At 39.8% G+C, this 17,045-nt stretch overlaps 1 protein-coding gene across 1 annotated transcript in view; it reads right to left on the reverse strand.

Annotated features, from left to right (window-relative positions):
• Positions 1-3,915: 3,915 nt before the first annotated feature.
• ZCCHC24 (zinc finger, CCHC domain containing 24) overlaps positions 3,916-17,045 on the reverse strand; it is a 92,698-nt gene continuing 79,568 nt past the window's right edge. The window contains exons 3-4 of the mRNA XM_010567923.1: positions 14,921-15,085; positions 3,916-4,571 (exon numbers count right to left, since the gene is read on the reverse strand). Coding sequence (XP_010566225.1) covers positions 4,458-4,571; positions 14,921-15,085 — 279 coding nt within the window. The 3' untranslated portion in view covers positions 3,916-4,457. The remainder of the gene's footprint in view (positions 4,572-14,920; positions 15,086-17,045) is intronic.

Raw genomic sequence — 17,045 nt, forward strand, 5'->3', positions numbered from 1 at the left:
TAACTTCACATTTTTAGTTTACAAACTAAGTCCCATATAATGGGGAACTTCAAAATACACCTGTTTTCAGAAATAATATATACTCTTGTGTATTTTTCTGAAATTAAAAAGCAACTTTGAGACAATAAGGCGTCAAAGTTTGCTTGTGTGGCATCATTTTACGTCTGTGGTAGCAGCAGTAGAAACTGGCTAAAATGGGGCCATTCTTTAAACTACAGGGATTTTGCTTCATCACCATTAAATGAAGTATTTGTAACAACCTCACTGGAGCCGCATCAAGTTAAAGCAGCTAAAAACGTACACCACGCATTTCAAATCACTGATACTTTTCTCCAGAGCAGTTCCAATGCTAAGGACAAATTCCATGTGAAATGTTCCGACCAACTGGGGAAACGAAATGTTCCGACCAACTGGGGAAACAAAATGTTTGTAGGTTTTTTTTTGAAGAAATAAATGAAAGTTTAAAAATCCCAAAAGGGGGGGTAAAGAAAAAAAAGTGAAAAAAGTGTGCACTGGCTGGATTAGTAGACAGGCAACAGCAAGCATCTGAAGTTAAATATCCAGTTTGCCAAATAAATGCACAGAGCCAAATTTGTCTCAGGTACACCCCTAAAGAATACTCAATTTAGGGGGGCCTGTATTGATTTAAAACTCTTCTTACTGATGCTTGCTTTGCTTCTGGGAAGACTAAAATGTCTAAAAATGCATTCAAGGCTTACTAGCTGATGTTCTAAACACAGAGCTGGTTAAAGAGAACATCAGAAAGAAATCAGAAAAATCTAAGAGGTAAATCAACTCATCCTCTTTCTAGTCAAAAATCTGAGTTTTTAAGGTTTTTCCAATTTGGAAAGAGTTAGTTAGGTCTATAGGTGAATTACCTTTGGTGGGGAAAAAAGAGAAGAAATCTACATTTTGTAATCAATCTTTTTTTCTTCTTTTTTAAAATAAAAATTGAGAAATTTCCCTCCTGTGCCATTAACTAAAAGCCAATGGTCACAAGCTGTTGTACATTACTTATGTGGATTTATTTTTCCAGCAACCCACAAAATATATACAGATGAGCATGGAGTAAATGCCCAGGGTTGGCTCCTATGAGCAAACCTCATACAGGGAGGGACAGAGGAACACTCCCCTTGTGTAAGCGTGGTGCTGTCATCTTCCCCAGGCACCATCTCGTTAGGGAAATGAGGTTTCAGCCCTGTGCACCGAGGGCAGAAGAGAAGGGGATGACCCCACACAGCTTGGGAGAAGCAGGAGTTCAGCCCCACGGCTGCAGGGGAGAGAGGGTTGTGGCTGCTCCCCAGGGACTGCAGGTCATTCTCCCTCCTCACCCAACTTTTGGCAGGGTTGGCAAGACAAGCAGGCTGCTTCCAGCCCTGGGGTGCCCACGGCGTGATCAAATCCACATCCTGCACTGGGATGGATTTGCAGTCTCTCGAGTTAGGCAGTACAAATTACGGCAGTGTTGCTTCTTGCTTTTCCGCGCGTTTTGTTCTCCATCTGCTTTTCCCCAGAATGAGTGCGGGGAGAATATGTTCTCCTCCTCTTTTTCAAATATGCTAAAGATTACTTGAATACCTTTATATGTCTGCTGCTTTGGAAAATATCAATGATATAAATATTAAACTCTCATAAGTATGCTCTTAAGAATTATTATTCTACACCTATAGACATCAACCGTATTAAAGTTGATCACGTGTATTTTCAGTACAACCTAAAAACTCATAAGCTAAAGGCATTGCCATGCAGCATTGAATCTGGATAAACAATTTTTAACAGGGGACTGCCATGAAAATAGCAACAATTGCATATAATGTTATCTTTTAGCTGGCCTTTGTTCAGAACCTGGTGGTGTGCTGTATATTGATGTAGCTATGTCAAAGGATGTGCTATTTTACTGATCTAGTGGTTATCATAAGATGGAATATTGTTTCAATGCAGAAAAAAATGGTTGATAGCAACATCTTAGTTTCAGGGAAAAAATAAAACAACATTTCCCCTTCTCTTCATCTAAGGGTTTTTTTCTACATGTCCTTTAGCTGGATGTGAAGCATCAAGGTGACTTTTTTCCTTTTTTTTTTTTTTTTTTTTTTTTTTTTGTTCAGGTACTATTAAGTGCTCAAGAGGAAAAAATAGATCTGGTTTAGTATGCAGCTCTTTTAAAATTACTTGTGCTTGAAACAAACTATGGAGATTAATACTAGAGGTCAAGCTTTGAAAATCTACCCCTAGATCTGCCTGTGTATTTTCTTATTTGTATGGGCAGTTTAGTATCTTTGTTTAGAGAATTTGTCTCTAAGCTAATTTCTGAGTCTGTGCAAAGTGTGTTTCCATTTGAAAATACTAAAACTGCATATCTTCACTGAGGCAACTGAACTGTTATTAGTGTTAACTTTCAGTAACATTATTTTCAGCTCTTTTAGTCGATGGAATTGCCAACTGGGCAAAACTAGTTTCGAAGTGGTTAATTTAGTTAATACTATTTTAGCATTACATAGCACTTTTCATCCAGTGATGTCAAAACACTTATAGATATTAAGTAAGCCTCACAACTCTCCTGTGAGGTAGGAATACTGAAGTATTATTATCCCCATTTTGCAGTGGAGGAAACTGAGGTCCAAAAGGATCTTGTAACTTGCCGGAGATCAGGGAGCTAATGGAAGAGCTGTGATCAGAAGCCAGGAGTCCCAATGTTTATCCGCTGCTCTGACCAGTAGGCTGGGTCATTTGGGCTACCCATAAATAATGAAGTTTGCAAGATACGTACATGACACTACCACCAGAATAAGCAGAAACAATTTTGCTGTGCTTATAGTAAAGCAGGGAAATGGCAAAAGTTTCACCCTAGAGCAAATTTGCAGAGCTTCACGTTTCCTATACAAATGCTTACCGTAAGTTTTCAATTTGTTCTACAAGAGCTTGACTGTACATACTGGTAACATCCTGCTATCACTTGGCATAAAACCCCCTCTGTCTTAACATTATGGAATCCTCAAAACAAATTTAATTCACATCAAGTTATTTAGGATTTAAAGTATTTCCACTAAGTATCATTCATACAAATCAATCTCTCTAAAGGAAGCTTCATAAAAATTGAAATTGTTGATTAAAAAAACCCTATACAAACATTATCCCTGTAACTTTTAGTGAATGCTGCAAGTGAATTGCTTGTTGTGTCCTTTTGCCAATGTACTCTTACGTAGATATACAAACAGGATACTGTCTTGAGGTACTTTCAGTTCATGACATTTCCCAATCCCTGATGAGATACTTCTTTGCAGCAGGATGCCCCTGCACAAAGTTCTACCTGAAATGGGGTAATGAAATATTAACTCCTACATTTCTCCTCAGGTATGTAGGTACTTCAGGAAGACATAAAGAGGGAAGGTTATATAGAGTGTTCCCCTGCCTCAAAACACCCTTATGGCTAACAAGTTTTATATTATAACAAATTTGTACAGTAGAAAACAGGACATAAAAATATTTCCAGAAAGTGGCTTTAAAACTATTATAAATAGTAAGTTTGGCTAATCTTTCAATTAAGGGGTTTGGGGACAGTTTTAAGTATTCTTATCCCCCCTTATTCACAGTAAATTTAGTGTGCTTGTGGCCTAATGAACAACCCATACACATACAGGGACCATTTCAGCGGGATTATATGACAAGAGAAGGATCTGTTAGCCACACAAGCAAGCCAATTTTGTCTCCTCCAAAAAACTCTTGGAATCCTTCCTGATGCTCTGGGTCCCATTATGGCATTCCCTTTCTACCCAACCCACACCCTCAAAACAATTTTTCACTTTTTTTGCCACATCTTGCAAAAATGATTTTGTCTAAGCCCTGCCCAAGTGATGGCAACATATAGGAAAAGTCCAAGAAATCAGCAGCACAAAACTCTCAGACTTTCTAAAACTGGGAAAACAATAATTTTCCTTCTTTTATGCTGTGGCTTGTTTCATCTTCCTTTGTCTTGTCATATAATAGGAATAACATTCGTGTTGTGGGCAAGTGCTTGCAATTAGTGGCCCCACAGTTACTTAACCACTGCAAAAGCCACACACATAACGTATATTCCTTGTGAATATTACACCTTGCCTATTGAATAGTACTTCATTTCACCTGGCCATGATATAGGGTCTGTGTAAACAATCGGTAGAACCTGCAACTGTGGTTCTGTTGTGAACACTATCAGTAACGCTTTATATAGGTGTGTGTACATATATATATAAATTTACATATATATGTATGTATACAAATCATAGTCCTGTAAATACCTGCTGCATGCGTGCACATGCACAGCAGAAATGTTACATTCTATTAATGGTAAGGCATATTATTAGATAGGCAATATTGGCAATTATTTTAGCTTTTATCTTGATTTGTTGTGTTGCTGTTGATCACGTGCTGCCAGAGGATCTTTAAGGATGATGGGGACGGGAAGAGGCCACTTTGAAGGTTTATTGCACACGGCGGCAGTAGTAGCCCAAAACTTTGCACTTCTCACACAGATGCTGGGGATGTTCTTTGCTCTGATCTGAAACATCCAGGCCATCCGGCTTTTCCAGGGGTCTCTACAGTGAAGGGAAGGAAATCAGATTAGATCCAAGGTTTTGTCACTGTTACTCTTTATTATCCATGTGAAGCCTACTTTTATGCTTAACTGAGCTTTCTCCTAGTAATTATAAAGGTACTGTATTTCTGTCCTGAAGGGATGAAACTTTTTTTTGAGCTCTGCATTGGTTCAGAGTGGCCTCAATACTTAATGTCATTCTTCTTCATAATGGTGGTGCTAACTTTGTTGCAGACAATTTACTAAAAGACTTAATTGGGGACTATATTTATAAAAGCAGTAAGACAGAAGAGTTTGTTCTCTTGGCTCCAGTAACTGAGATGTCCCAAAGGCATTAACACCTCAAGCATGGGAGTCCCATTACCCGGCAACACCAGCAGGGTTTACCAAGGTTAGGATTAGCTGCTACAACAAGAAAACTGTCTTAACCACACAGAGATATTACATAGCTAAATGAGGTTTTCCCAATACTCAGTCCCATATTTCTGAGGCTGAAATTTTTGAAGTAGAGCAGCTGCAAAGCTATTAACTAAAAAAAAACCACCCACCAAACCAAACCACCCTACCTCACAATGCAACCCTTTGACCTGTAATATATTGACTATGTATTTTTAATAATATTTGCGAAATCATTGGATTGGAAGTATATTTGGCTAAACAAGGGAATGAAACTGCTTTGCTTTTAGTAGATCTTTGTTCTTTAATTTTCCATGACATGTAAAGGGTTTCACAATCATTCTGAAAATAAAATACCCACGTTAAATATTGCAGTAAGGTTAAGTGTTTGGAAAGTCTACTAGGTAGAGAGGTGCTAGAGATGTGAGGTAGAACATCATAAAGTGCACCATTTGTTTGAAAAAACATACAAAATTTCCTAACCCATAATTTCTGTTTTTGTGAAATCTCCCTGAAAGACTATTTCATTGCACAGTGCCTTCTCATGAAGACAGCGGTTGGTTGTTCCATGGGACTGTGGTAGAGACAGCATGTGGTGTGAAACCTGAAAACAAGCCATAAGCTTCTCTCAGGGATACTAGATTCTTGCTTTTCTCTTCAAAATGTGATTCGTGGAGCAGGGGGTGGATAAATATAAATATAAATTACAAAGTTATGGCCACTTATCTTTTCATGCCTTTCCTAAATCCTAAAGACTTTCCTTTATCTGTAAAATCTTAAAGTACATCTGATCATCTAAGTTTTCATTTATAAGTTCTTCATTCCAAAGCCACCCACTTGAGACCCAGTGGATAGGAAGAACAGAGACATTCAGAGCTTTTTTTTTTTGGCTATGTAACACTGCAAGAACAGCTCATAATCCAGAGAATAGAATGGTTTCTCAGCTCTCTGAATAGCTAAAATGAGACAAAATATATTCTATTATCCTGAACAAGGGATGTCTGCAAATTCTTGCTTGGTTGTATTGGATTATAAGTGCAACACTTATATTGCACGGCTAGTAAAAACAATATATGGGAGTAATTCAGCAGTGATTGCCAATGGTTTGTTACCGATTCAATGTTCTTACCCAGATATTGCCTGAAGTTTTGTCTGTCCTGGCCCACATATTATATGTCTTTGAGTCTAACTTCATTTACAATTTAATTGCAAATTGGATTCCCTGTATCAGATAGAGGATAAAGGAAGTAGATGGACACCTCATCTCCTCTACATCCTTTAACCTCCCCCTGCAGCCCCACTGAGCTTTGAATGACTTGTTGGAAGTCAGTATGTTAGGATTTGAGATCAGAACCAGCAATCCTGTTTCTAAGCTTGCAACCAAACCACGGGTGCAGGCAGTGCTTCTGCCACAACACAGACAAGTTGAATAAGTCTATTTGGTCAGAAAAACTGCCCTTCTGTCTTTTCTATCACTTATTCCACCAACACCTTCCCACAAATTTTCTTCAAGAATTTGCATTACATAAATGTAGTCAAACATGATGCTCAGCTTCAGGAGTCCCAAGAGTTAATTTATGCTCCTCAACAGCAAATTTGAGAGTTTTGAAATGCTACACTTAAAACAGGCTATTCGACTCAGCTCTGATTGCTTCTACATGCTAGCTGTGCTCTGATTAAGAGAAGAAATACAGCAGTTATCATGTTTATTGATATAAGCCAGATTTTTTTTTAATACACAAGGCCTTGGGAATAACTTTTCCTGGAAATAGTGCAAAGGACATTGGGAATGCCTTGAAGCGCCAAGAGTTTTTGGACAGTTTTCAGAAACAATAGCTCTCCGTGGTTTGCTTTCCCCCTGTGTTGATGGAGCTCAGCTTTTTGGCCTACAAAGCATTTTGATTTCAGAAATGTTATTGTTACCAGCATGTTACGACACAGAGGCTGGGGAGAGAGGGGTTACGAACGCAGGAAAGCAGGTTGCCAAGGGCCAGCTGGAAGGAGTGGTGCAGAGCAGAGCCTGGACTACGTTTCTGGTGAGGCAGTGGAGGGCTGAGGCTTCAAAACTGGTAGTGTGCTTGTGTGGTTTGTGTCCCAAAACCCCTTCAGTCCAACTTTTGCATAAAATGAAGTCCCAGCTTATCTCCATTTGCTGTTTTCTCTTCATGGGTTTCTTGTAAGGCAAAAAAACCCCTTCAAACACCCTGAGAAGCAACTGTTCTTGTCCTGCTGCTATTTGACTGTTACTAATTGCGGAGGACTTTAATAATCTTACAACCTTGCGACCTTTCTTACACCATGCTAAAAGGGTGGGATGTTAGACAGCCAAAGAGCTGTGTGTCCGTCAAGGTTGGATTTTCTTGGCACAGGCAATCCTTGGACAATTCTTACCAGCTTTGGCATGGTGGAAGCAGAGGGGAAGGAGAAGATGCTGGCTCAAGAGGGGTGCGGCAGGGTCGGGCTGCGGCACACTGTGTATTAGTTTCGGGGATTGCCTGAATTATGCAGAAGATCCAAATAGCTGAGGAGGCTGCAAGAGTCCTGTGCTGCTGCTGAGAGGCTGGTAGCATGAAAACTCAGCCATGCATTTGGAGAGAGAGTGTGGAGAAGGGGACAGGCTATTTGGCTGAAAAAATAATTCCTTTCCTTAGAAAGAGGTGAAATGGAGCTTGTAAAACAACAGAAAATCCTGCTATGTTTCTCTGGGAAAGGTATGCTTTTTTCTATTAAATGGAGAGTTTAAATATAATACTTCAATTTTCATTGTCTTTTTTTTAAATGCAAGCATCCAGGATTTGGCAGTCCATATTTTCAGTAAAAACTACAGGGGTGGGCACTCTTACATTCTTAATTTTTGTGCGTCTTTCTTTAATTTTCTCCTGGTAGTTGCGGGGTGGAAATAATCTTTTGCAGCTCCACCAGGAAAGCATTTAGCAGTGGCTAAAGCTGTTGCCTCAGGGGAATGAAGCTGAAATAAATTTAAATTTATATAGCAATTCCTGTCCTGAGCATTAACTTTTGATTGTGAACTATTGCTGTCCCAGTCTACATGTACTGCATGAACTCTGCATTCCCCACAAGTCAGTTAAAAACCCCAAACCCTTAAAACAAAAAGCTCACCCTTATGAAGCGTTAGATATCAGAGAAAGCATTACTAAGACATCCTTGAGGAAAACTGCTTCCACTAAGAAGCAGAATGGAATAATGTGGCTGCTTATGTTTGTATTTAGAAGACTGAATATTTTTTTTTGCTGTAGAATGGAACAACTTGATCGCACCACTGATGGATAAAGGATTGCATCAAAATTCAAGTGTAAAACACTTATAATTTTCTGGACTTATTACTTCAAGTCTTAATGGAGCAAATGAGATGATTAAATGGCAGATTAGATATGTGAATAGGAACAGATTCTATAACTATAGCTGGCAGGATAATTGTTAGGTTAACAGTTTAAGGAGCCATAGCTAGCTATACTTCCCTCAAGACACACATACTATCATGAATTTGTAAATTTTTAGTCCAATAAAAAATTATGCACTGGGGAAAAAGGATGAAATGCAATGTGCATTCTTGAGCAACAGACCCTCTGCTTTTTTCTCTGGGGGCAACAGGGACATTAATGAGGCCCTCAACTGTCGCTGTAGATCTGAGAGACAGTGATAAGAAGGCTGCAGATTAGAGGCACAATGCTCAGAGAGAGCAAGCAGCCTCTGTCAGCAGCATGCCTCTGGGACAGGCCAGCTAGGAATGAATGATAACCATGTGAGCTAAATGGTGAAAATCTCTTTTTAGAGTTCAGAGAAGCAGAAGTCTGGGGTGATCTGTATTCTCACTGCTGGAGCACACAAGTATGGGCATGCTGGGGAGGGTTTATTAAATCTAAAGAGTCAAAAGATCATACCTGTAGACCTGAAACTGTTGAAAAGTTTATTGGGCTTGAGTGATCAGATCCATCCCTCCCCATACTGAGAGAAGAAAGGTGGCTGTGGATGCACCCAGGTATGGGAATTATGGGACCACTGCATTGGCAATGGAAATAATAGCTTGGATATCATGAAGAATGTATTTACATACCAAATTATTTCCAGTCCAACAGTAAATTCCTGACAGCTGGAAGAAAATAGTGTCCAAGAGGACAAGTTGGTCACCAGATGGCTGGTTCTGCACCAGTGCAACAGCTGTCATCACAAACAGCACTGGAGTTAGCCACAAAGTCAGAGAAGAAGCCTTGATAAGAGGCCAGCCAGGAAGCAACCACAGGCGCAGATGTTGCCGCTATAGCGGGCAGGGGAAGAAAACAAGAATTCAAAGCTTGGCATCTGGGCTGTTATAGTGCCAAGAATGCCAGTGAATGGCTATAAGGACTGGCTCCATTGCTAGAGCAGGGTAAGAAGGAGCATAAAGAACTACAAAATCCAAATTCCTTGGAAGAATAAGAGGTAGGTTTAAGTCCCATCTGAGATGTCTCTTTATGTTTAGAGTAGCTAAAATAACTACCCAGGAAACTACTTTTGGAATAGCCATAGAGCAGCTTTGTCAGGGTAGTTCTTTGGTCTTCTATGCCTCAATAAGCCTTGAGATCAACAGGCCTCCAATTTTTGCCCCATGTCCTGTGAATTCCTGTAAGCACTCTCACGGGGAGGTTTACCACTTGAGAGACATGGTGGAAACGCAAAAGGAGGAACAGCACAATGGCAAAAAGAGTGGCACAATTCAGTCATGAAAACAAACATACATGCAGAGCTTCCTTGGGATGAGGAGCAGTTTTGCAGCTCAGGTGCAAGAGCCGCCAGATTCTCTACTCTGTGGATGAGTTGGGGAATGAATGGCAGCAGCCTTGTTATCAGGCTCTTATATTACTTCTTGTAATACATGCTCCACCATCTCTCTTAAACACAGAGATTTAGAGCTGTATTTATAGAGCACTCTGAAGTATATACACAGCTGTAAAATTGCTGAGAAGACTTTTCCTGCCCCAGAGAGATTAAAAGCTCATTCTCACAGATAGTGTATGTGGAGTAAGAGCACAGGCCTGAATTGAGACATTCCTTGTGGGGAATTGGCACAGGATCGTTTCCTGGAGTGAAACAAGCCTCCAGGAACAAAGAGCAGGTGGCAGGGAAGTGTGGCTGCTCTCCTCTCCCGGGACCCACTAACAAAAGGTATGCATAGGAAATCAAGATTTGAGCATAGCTGCACAAGCCATTCACAGACCCAGCATATGTGCTTGAATGGCTACCCCTGAGCTATCCAGAGTACAGATTATCATCTTCAGTAATCTAATATTATTGCCTGAGCCAGTTACATGGGAGTACTCAGGCACAAACCATCCCTTGTGAGACGATGTGAACAAGCCCTACAGGACTGAAAAGTCCATAGATAGAGGAAAGCAACTAGGGAAGATGAAATACAGAGATGGAGACGAGGACTGGAGAAAAGAGCAAGCCTGGCAATTGAGTAAACTCCTAATTCACTGCAATGAATATAAAGAAATCCTGAAATAAGGATTTCATTTTTTTTCTCCTAAATTGGACAAAAGCATCCTGATCTCCAATATTCAGGGTGATGTAGCAAGGCTTGGTGGCCCATGTGGTTGTATTTCAGCTATTGAATAGACTCTACAGAGGTTAATCTATTTGGTGAGAAACTGGAGGAATGCAGAGATACTTGGCCATGCCAGAGGATGGCAAAGTAAGCTCAGAGGTGGTTGCTGTGTCTTGTCTATATCCACACCTTCCTGTAAGTGTCCTCTACTGCCTAGGATCAGATGTGGAACAGCGGAGGTTGATTTGACCTGCTATGAGTTTTCATGCTGTATATACTATTGTGAATGGAGACTTTTTATAAAATGCCCTCACCAGGGAAATATGGCGCCTGACTCTGTTTAGACATGGTCTGAGTTGTTTGCAGTTAAGTAATTTTTGTAGTTTTGGAGGGTCTTGTAACTTTACATAAGGATACCATGAGGAACCAACAGTGATTTTCATCTGCTGATAAAATGACCATTAATTTTTTTTATAAAGTTCAAGATACCTTTTTATCTGTTAGGTGGCAAGGAGAAAGAAAAGGAGATGATGAATTCCAACACATTGTGGAGAAGAAATATTGACAAGATTGTTTGGAAGTAGCAATCATTTATTTCACTAGAGGTAAATACTGTCTGAGCTTGAATGGAGGTCAAACTTCTCCTGTCTGGCCAGTTCATCTGGGTGTTTTTAAATTGAGAAAAAAAAAAATCCAATTATGGATTACTTGTAATATGATCACATCACATAGTGTGGTGACTTTGCAGTGAAAGAACAGGCACTACAAAACAGTAACATTGATTTCTTTTTCTTGAATGGAGCTAAAATGGCACAAGAGAAACATGGCTTCTAGAGAGAGGCAGCATCTTTTCTTAGATGAGTTGTTTAAGTTGGAAAAACTGTCTAATGGAAGATTCAGATGAGAGTGAAAATACTCTTTTCCCATATAATAAAGGCAGTAGGAGCACATAATTAGCTGAGGACATCCACTAATGCACTGGGGGGGTGGAGTGATTGCTAAAAACTTCTAGAAGTGCATAGGAACTCAAACATGAATGAGGACTCTCCTATGGTAGGTGCCAACAAAGTAATCAATCTAAAGAGTAAATAGGAAATATATACAGAAAATGTTAAGATGGTGTAGCACTGCTAATTAGAAAAAAACCTACTAAAACAATCTGATGTGCACGAGATTTTTTTTTTGTGCTTTAACTCTCAAATTAGAAATATTGGACTTTTAATTAAATATCTTTCACTGTGCTTTTACAAAAGATAGTCATTAGTTTAAGACTACTTGTGGCTGGGTAGAGCATATTTTCCAAAATGGTGCAGAATAACACCACACAGATAAAAGTTGATAAATGTTTAGTGAGAGTCTGGTGTGGAGCTGGATGCTTGGACAAAAACATGTATGGGTTAGCAAATGCTAGGCTCTGTCAAGAAGCAGTGCTGACCTCATGCAGCCTGTTAGCTCTCCTTTGCTGCTGGTTCTGTGCATGAAATGAGGCTGTTTTCTTTACTGTTTGGCTATTTAGCAGCACAGGGCACCTCTGGAAGAATGAAAAAGACTAAAAAGAATAATTATAGTAACACAGAAATAGAGGCAGACGGAGGTGAGGCAGTAACAACAGCATGTAAAGTCTTTCAAGTCAAGGTTGTAAATTCAAATTTTGGGAAAGAGCACTAGTGACTGGCTGCAAGTTATTTATATCTGGAAGCCTAGTTGAAATGCACTCTTGTCTTGAAGATCCCAAATAGCTGCAATACCTACTGTGGTGTGACATGAACACATGGATAGATAAGAAGAGCAAAGCTCTTCCGCATACTGAGTTATGGTGTCCTTGGGGAATGGCATGGAAACATAGTGATGGGGGTCAGCTGTGGAAACCTGCACTGCACATGCTGTGATTATTCCCTGGAAAACACCATGTATATGGTTCCAAGGCAAGCAAAGCTTACGGAAGCACTGTAGACTGCAACCCTTCCACAGTGTGTCTTTGACTTTAGTACTACTACACAGATTAGACTCCTCTAGCCCTGCCACAAGGGGCAGCTCTGCCCAAGGAACTACCTGTAAACCTTCTTTACTACAAAATGTACATATTCCCAAGTCTACAATGCCTCTTGTATAGTGTGGATGGGATACCTCTTGAGTGATTTCTTGTGATCCTTTGAACAGTAACATAAATGATGGAAAGAATTTAGAACAACAAGGTAAATATTTATAAACTTGTGTTATAAATCAATGGTCTTGTAATTTCTCTCACCTTCAAGACTGTACTTCCATGCGTGTCATAAGTGACTTCATTGCTCAGCCTGGATTTTAGTGCAGTTGTCTATACAAGCTGTGTAACCAGAAGCAAGGAACTAGAGACCTTGGAAACTTTGAGATTGTCTCAGGTAAGTTAGTGAAAGAAAATTGCTTAGCTTTCCTTTCATATATATGCTTCCACAAAAAAAGGGATCCTTGCTTTTTCTCACTTGCAATATAGTTTCCAGTCACAGTTTTGTCAGGGAAATTAGACTGCAGTTTCTAAAGATGACCTCTTGTTTTCAGGTTTGGAATCAGAGTGGCTTAGCCCAGAGAAAGGGGAATGGATCACACCATTTCAAGTGGCCAACAGAAACAAAGATATGCATGGGCTCAGCCAGGGAATTGTACAAGTTCATCATAAAGTAGAAAAATTCCCATGATAGAAAGAAAGGATGATTGTCTCGTAGTGAAGTATGTCAAGTTTAAACCAAGGCTTCTGCTACAGGTGTGGCAGGCTTCAAATACTACATTTTAAGTGCAATTCATATTGCTTCAAGGTACTAGCACTCCTAAATCAATATTTTGGCTTCATACTGGAATGCAATGTTGCCGTAGACACTGAGCCACATCTTGCCCTTAGTATTAGATGAGCATGCACATGTGTACAAGAGGAGGAAGTCAAGTTGATTTGATATTCCTTTGTGGGATAAAGCTTAATAAACTTATTTGTATCTCTTCTTCCTGCTTGTTGAGATGAACTTCAATATTCCTCTGTCTATTCATCATAATAAAGTCACAGTATCCTTCTTCAGGATTTTTTTTCCTGACACCGTCCCCTCCAAAATATCATGAGAAAGTGTGAAGTGTTCCTTATGACCCCATGGAAAGAGCTTTTTATAGGATTTTTGCAAGCACTTAAGTAACTAATGAGACACCTAAGGCTCCTGATGGACTTTCCTTTGCACCCATTGCAAGTACATCCAAATGATCTGTCTATGGTTTGAGCAGCCTGAGTGGGCAGCAGGTAACTTGACCCATGCAAAGCTCTATTTATTACTGAGATTCATCTAGGATGAATTGCACCTGAGGCAAATCACACCTTCCAAACTCTTTTAAAATAATTCTCACCTTTTCCACCCACAATTTTCTGTGATATTGTGAAATCGTCCTCAAATTTTTCCATGATGGACAAATCTATTTTTCATGGGGTTGTCAAAAGTGACTTTCTGCATGAAAATTCAGCTTTGACAGCCAGTCTGTAGCCTGGTTTGTCAGGGAAACAAGGGGTATAAGCTCATGCCGTTGGTCTGTCTGTCTCCCACTAAAGACTGCTGAGCTGGTTGACTGCTTGTGACATAATCTTGTGGGATACAAGCAGGAACTGACAGTCAGTTTTCCCATCATGAGCTGGAAATGCAGGAAATTACCTCAAGGGATAGATGCAACTGCAACCTGCAGGGAGCAGGAAAGAAGGTTGTGTGTACCATGTGCCCTGTGGCTGACAGGATGGCAGATACAGCTTTCCTAGCAGAGCTACTTCTTAGATTTGACCCTTTCAGCTTAATAAAAGGCTTTCACTTGAAGTTCTTTGCTTGGGCTTGACTTGGTATTATGAAAACTGAGAAACCTCTCTTTAACAAGGCTGTCTTGCTTTACTGTTATTAAATTCTGTAGGCAGGAGTCATCTTAGTATTGTTCTCTTTTATCACTAATCTTTATAAATAGACATAGCCCCTTGACCAGATCCAATCATATTTCAACAGGTGAAAAAAGTAGTACACATGGGAAATAACTCCACTGACACCAGTGGAATGAAATGTTAAATTGGTGTAAATAGGAAAAGAATCAGAAGAACTAGGAGGCCCATTGCTACTGCCGAACTTGTTTTACTACATCTCAGATTATAAGGCCACACAGTCTGTTTCTATAATAAAGGCAGGTAAAGACTTTGTTTTGGAGGTATTTTTACTGAAAGATGGGACATTCAAATTTTGCGACTCTGATGACATCAGTCTAGACTTTCAGGACTGAGAACAGGGGCTCATCTGAGAAACAACTTTTTGTGGCATGTTGTAGTCCACATCGAGTCCTGTTTAAGTACTACCCATGCTTTACAAAGTTAAGAACATTCCTAGTTCCAAGTCTGTATGCCAGCAGGTCTTCACTTCTCCTACCTGTTTGTGAGGATAAACATTAATGTGGCACTTGATACATTCTTGTCCCATGTTAGCCCAGGAGTTTCCACTCATCCATTTTCTCTTGCACTTGGGGCACTTATATTCACCGAAGCAGCGTTTCTTGCCCTGGTATGGAGTCAGGCCTTCTCCTTTTGGACGAGCCTACAAAACAAAGGGAAGGAGCAATGAATGACCAAAAAGGGGTGTGGGGGAGTAGTAGAAGAGTAATGGGTTTTTAATTGGGAAACTTTGGGCAAAAGATAGTGGAGGCAGACATGAAGGTCATATCCCCTTAGTGAAGACTGCATGTGTTGAAGCCACAGTTTAACAGTTCTGAGAGTTACTTTTGTAAGAAGCATTCAAAAGTTCAAGAAAACGTGTAACACTTCTGACACTGAACATTGTATTTAGAAACAGGCCTGTAAGCTTTTTGCAATGAACAGTTTTAATATCCATTTCATTATGATAAGATCATCTCTATTGAGTATATATTGCTATTATATATAGCATCTGGAGAAGTAGCTCACGAGTAAAGAACTATATTTCTCAACTAGATCCTTGTCTATTCCCCACTAGAACCTATCATTAAGAAAACTTTTTATAATTCAGCTTTGCACAGCCTCTAAACAATGAAATACTGGCAATTCATTAGTATGTGGATACGCATTATTTTATGAGTGTGCACAAATTGGGATTGAGTATGAAGGAAAGACATGGTTTTGACTGTGGAAATCATTCATTTCATGAATTTCATTTGGTTTCTTGCTCTTGGTAATGGGTTTCACTGATCTTTACATTTCAAAGGAAATAGGAAGGGATTTTCAAATAGACTATTGTGACATCTAAATGTTAAATGTCCCCTAAAGAAAGCCCTCTTAGCTAGGGAAGCTAGTAGAGTAGACAATGACCTTATGCAAATATTGTTTTTATTTTTTCTAAATACACTCACTAAACCCGTGTGTTGTACTCAACAAAAATATAGTAAGCTATGTAATATGCTAATATGGTAAGGTGAAGATGAGACTATTGCATACAGCTGTCCTGAAGGTAGCTGTAAAGATGAAGCCATTTTCCCAGAGTCTCTAGCAGGTGTTGAAATACTGCCCATGTATTCACTGTATTTTGTTTATTGTTGCCTAGAGGGAGATACTTTGCCTCTATAGTGGCAGAATGGTACGATCACCTATCAAAGGATTCTTTGTCATTTATTTATATATCATGCCTCTGTAGGTTTGGTTTTGTTTTTTTTATAAAGGTTCCCAGATGAAGTTTACAAAGGTTAAATAACCCATCATGCTGGGAAAGGGTTTGTTTTTGTTTTGGGAGCTTGTATGATTTCTCAGTGTGTAGGTCCAAATTGTTTTCTATGTGAAAACACGGGTTGAAAAAGCAGGTGGTTGGCAGAAGACCTGAGCTTGGCAGGAGCTCTGAGACTCAAGCTCCCATGGCTGATGGAGATGGTGTATGCTGTGTTACCTCCAGGGTCGCACATGGGAGCAAGAGGGAAAGGAACATTGAGTGCACTCCCCACTGCAAGCTGGCAGGCACAAGAGGAGCAACAGGACCCCAAACCTACTCTGGCCTCTCTTCCCCCTTGCCCCGCCCCCACCCCGTAGTGTCAGTAAACAACATTCTCTATTTTTCATGCTTATTCCTCAGCATAACAATATTCTTCTTTAAAAGATCAGATGCAGTAGCAACCTCCATTACAAACAGGCAAACGTCTATAATAATTTGCTTCATGACACTCAATCTGGCAAGCCACTGTAAATATTCTCTTGCTTATAGCAAAGATGAAGCTGACACCAGGACACATATATTTACAGAAGTATTGCACAGAAGAAAAAAAAAGTTCATTGGTATAATGAGAAACATTTGGACTTCCATAACTAAATGAGTGCTGGCAGGCACCCAGAGTGTAATCCTCTGATCCATGGTGTCCCTTGATAAGGATGGGAGATTGTAATTGAATGTAGGGCAGGAAAAAGTCAACTTAGGGAGACATCCTTATTCTGGACGCTTAATTTGGCTCTGCCTCTGAGGAATTTGTAGCACAACTTAAGTCAGTGTAAGAAGGAGCCACATGCTCTCTTCATTTAGAAATTCTCATGGAATTGAATAG

Source organism: Haliaeetus leucocephalus, unplaced genomic scaffold, assembly GCF_000737465.1.
Source record: "Haliaeetus leucocephalus isolate CR32 unplaced genomic scaffold, Haliaeetus_leucocephalus-4.0 Scaffold229, whole genome shotgun sequence".
NCBI lineage: Eukaryota > Metazoa > Chordata > Aves > Accipitriformes > Accipitridae > Haliaeetus > Haliaeetus leucocephalus.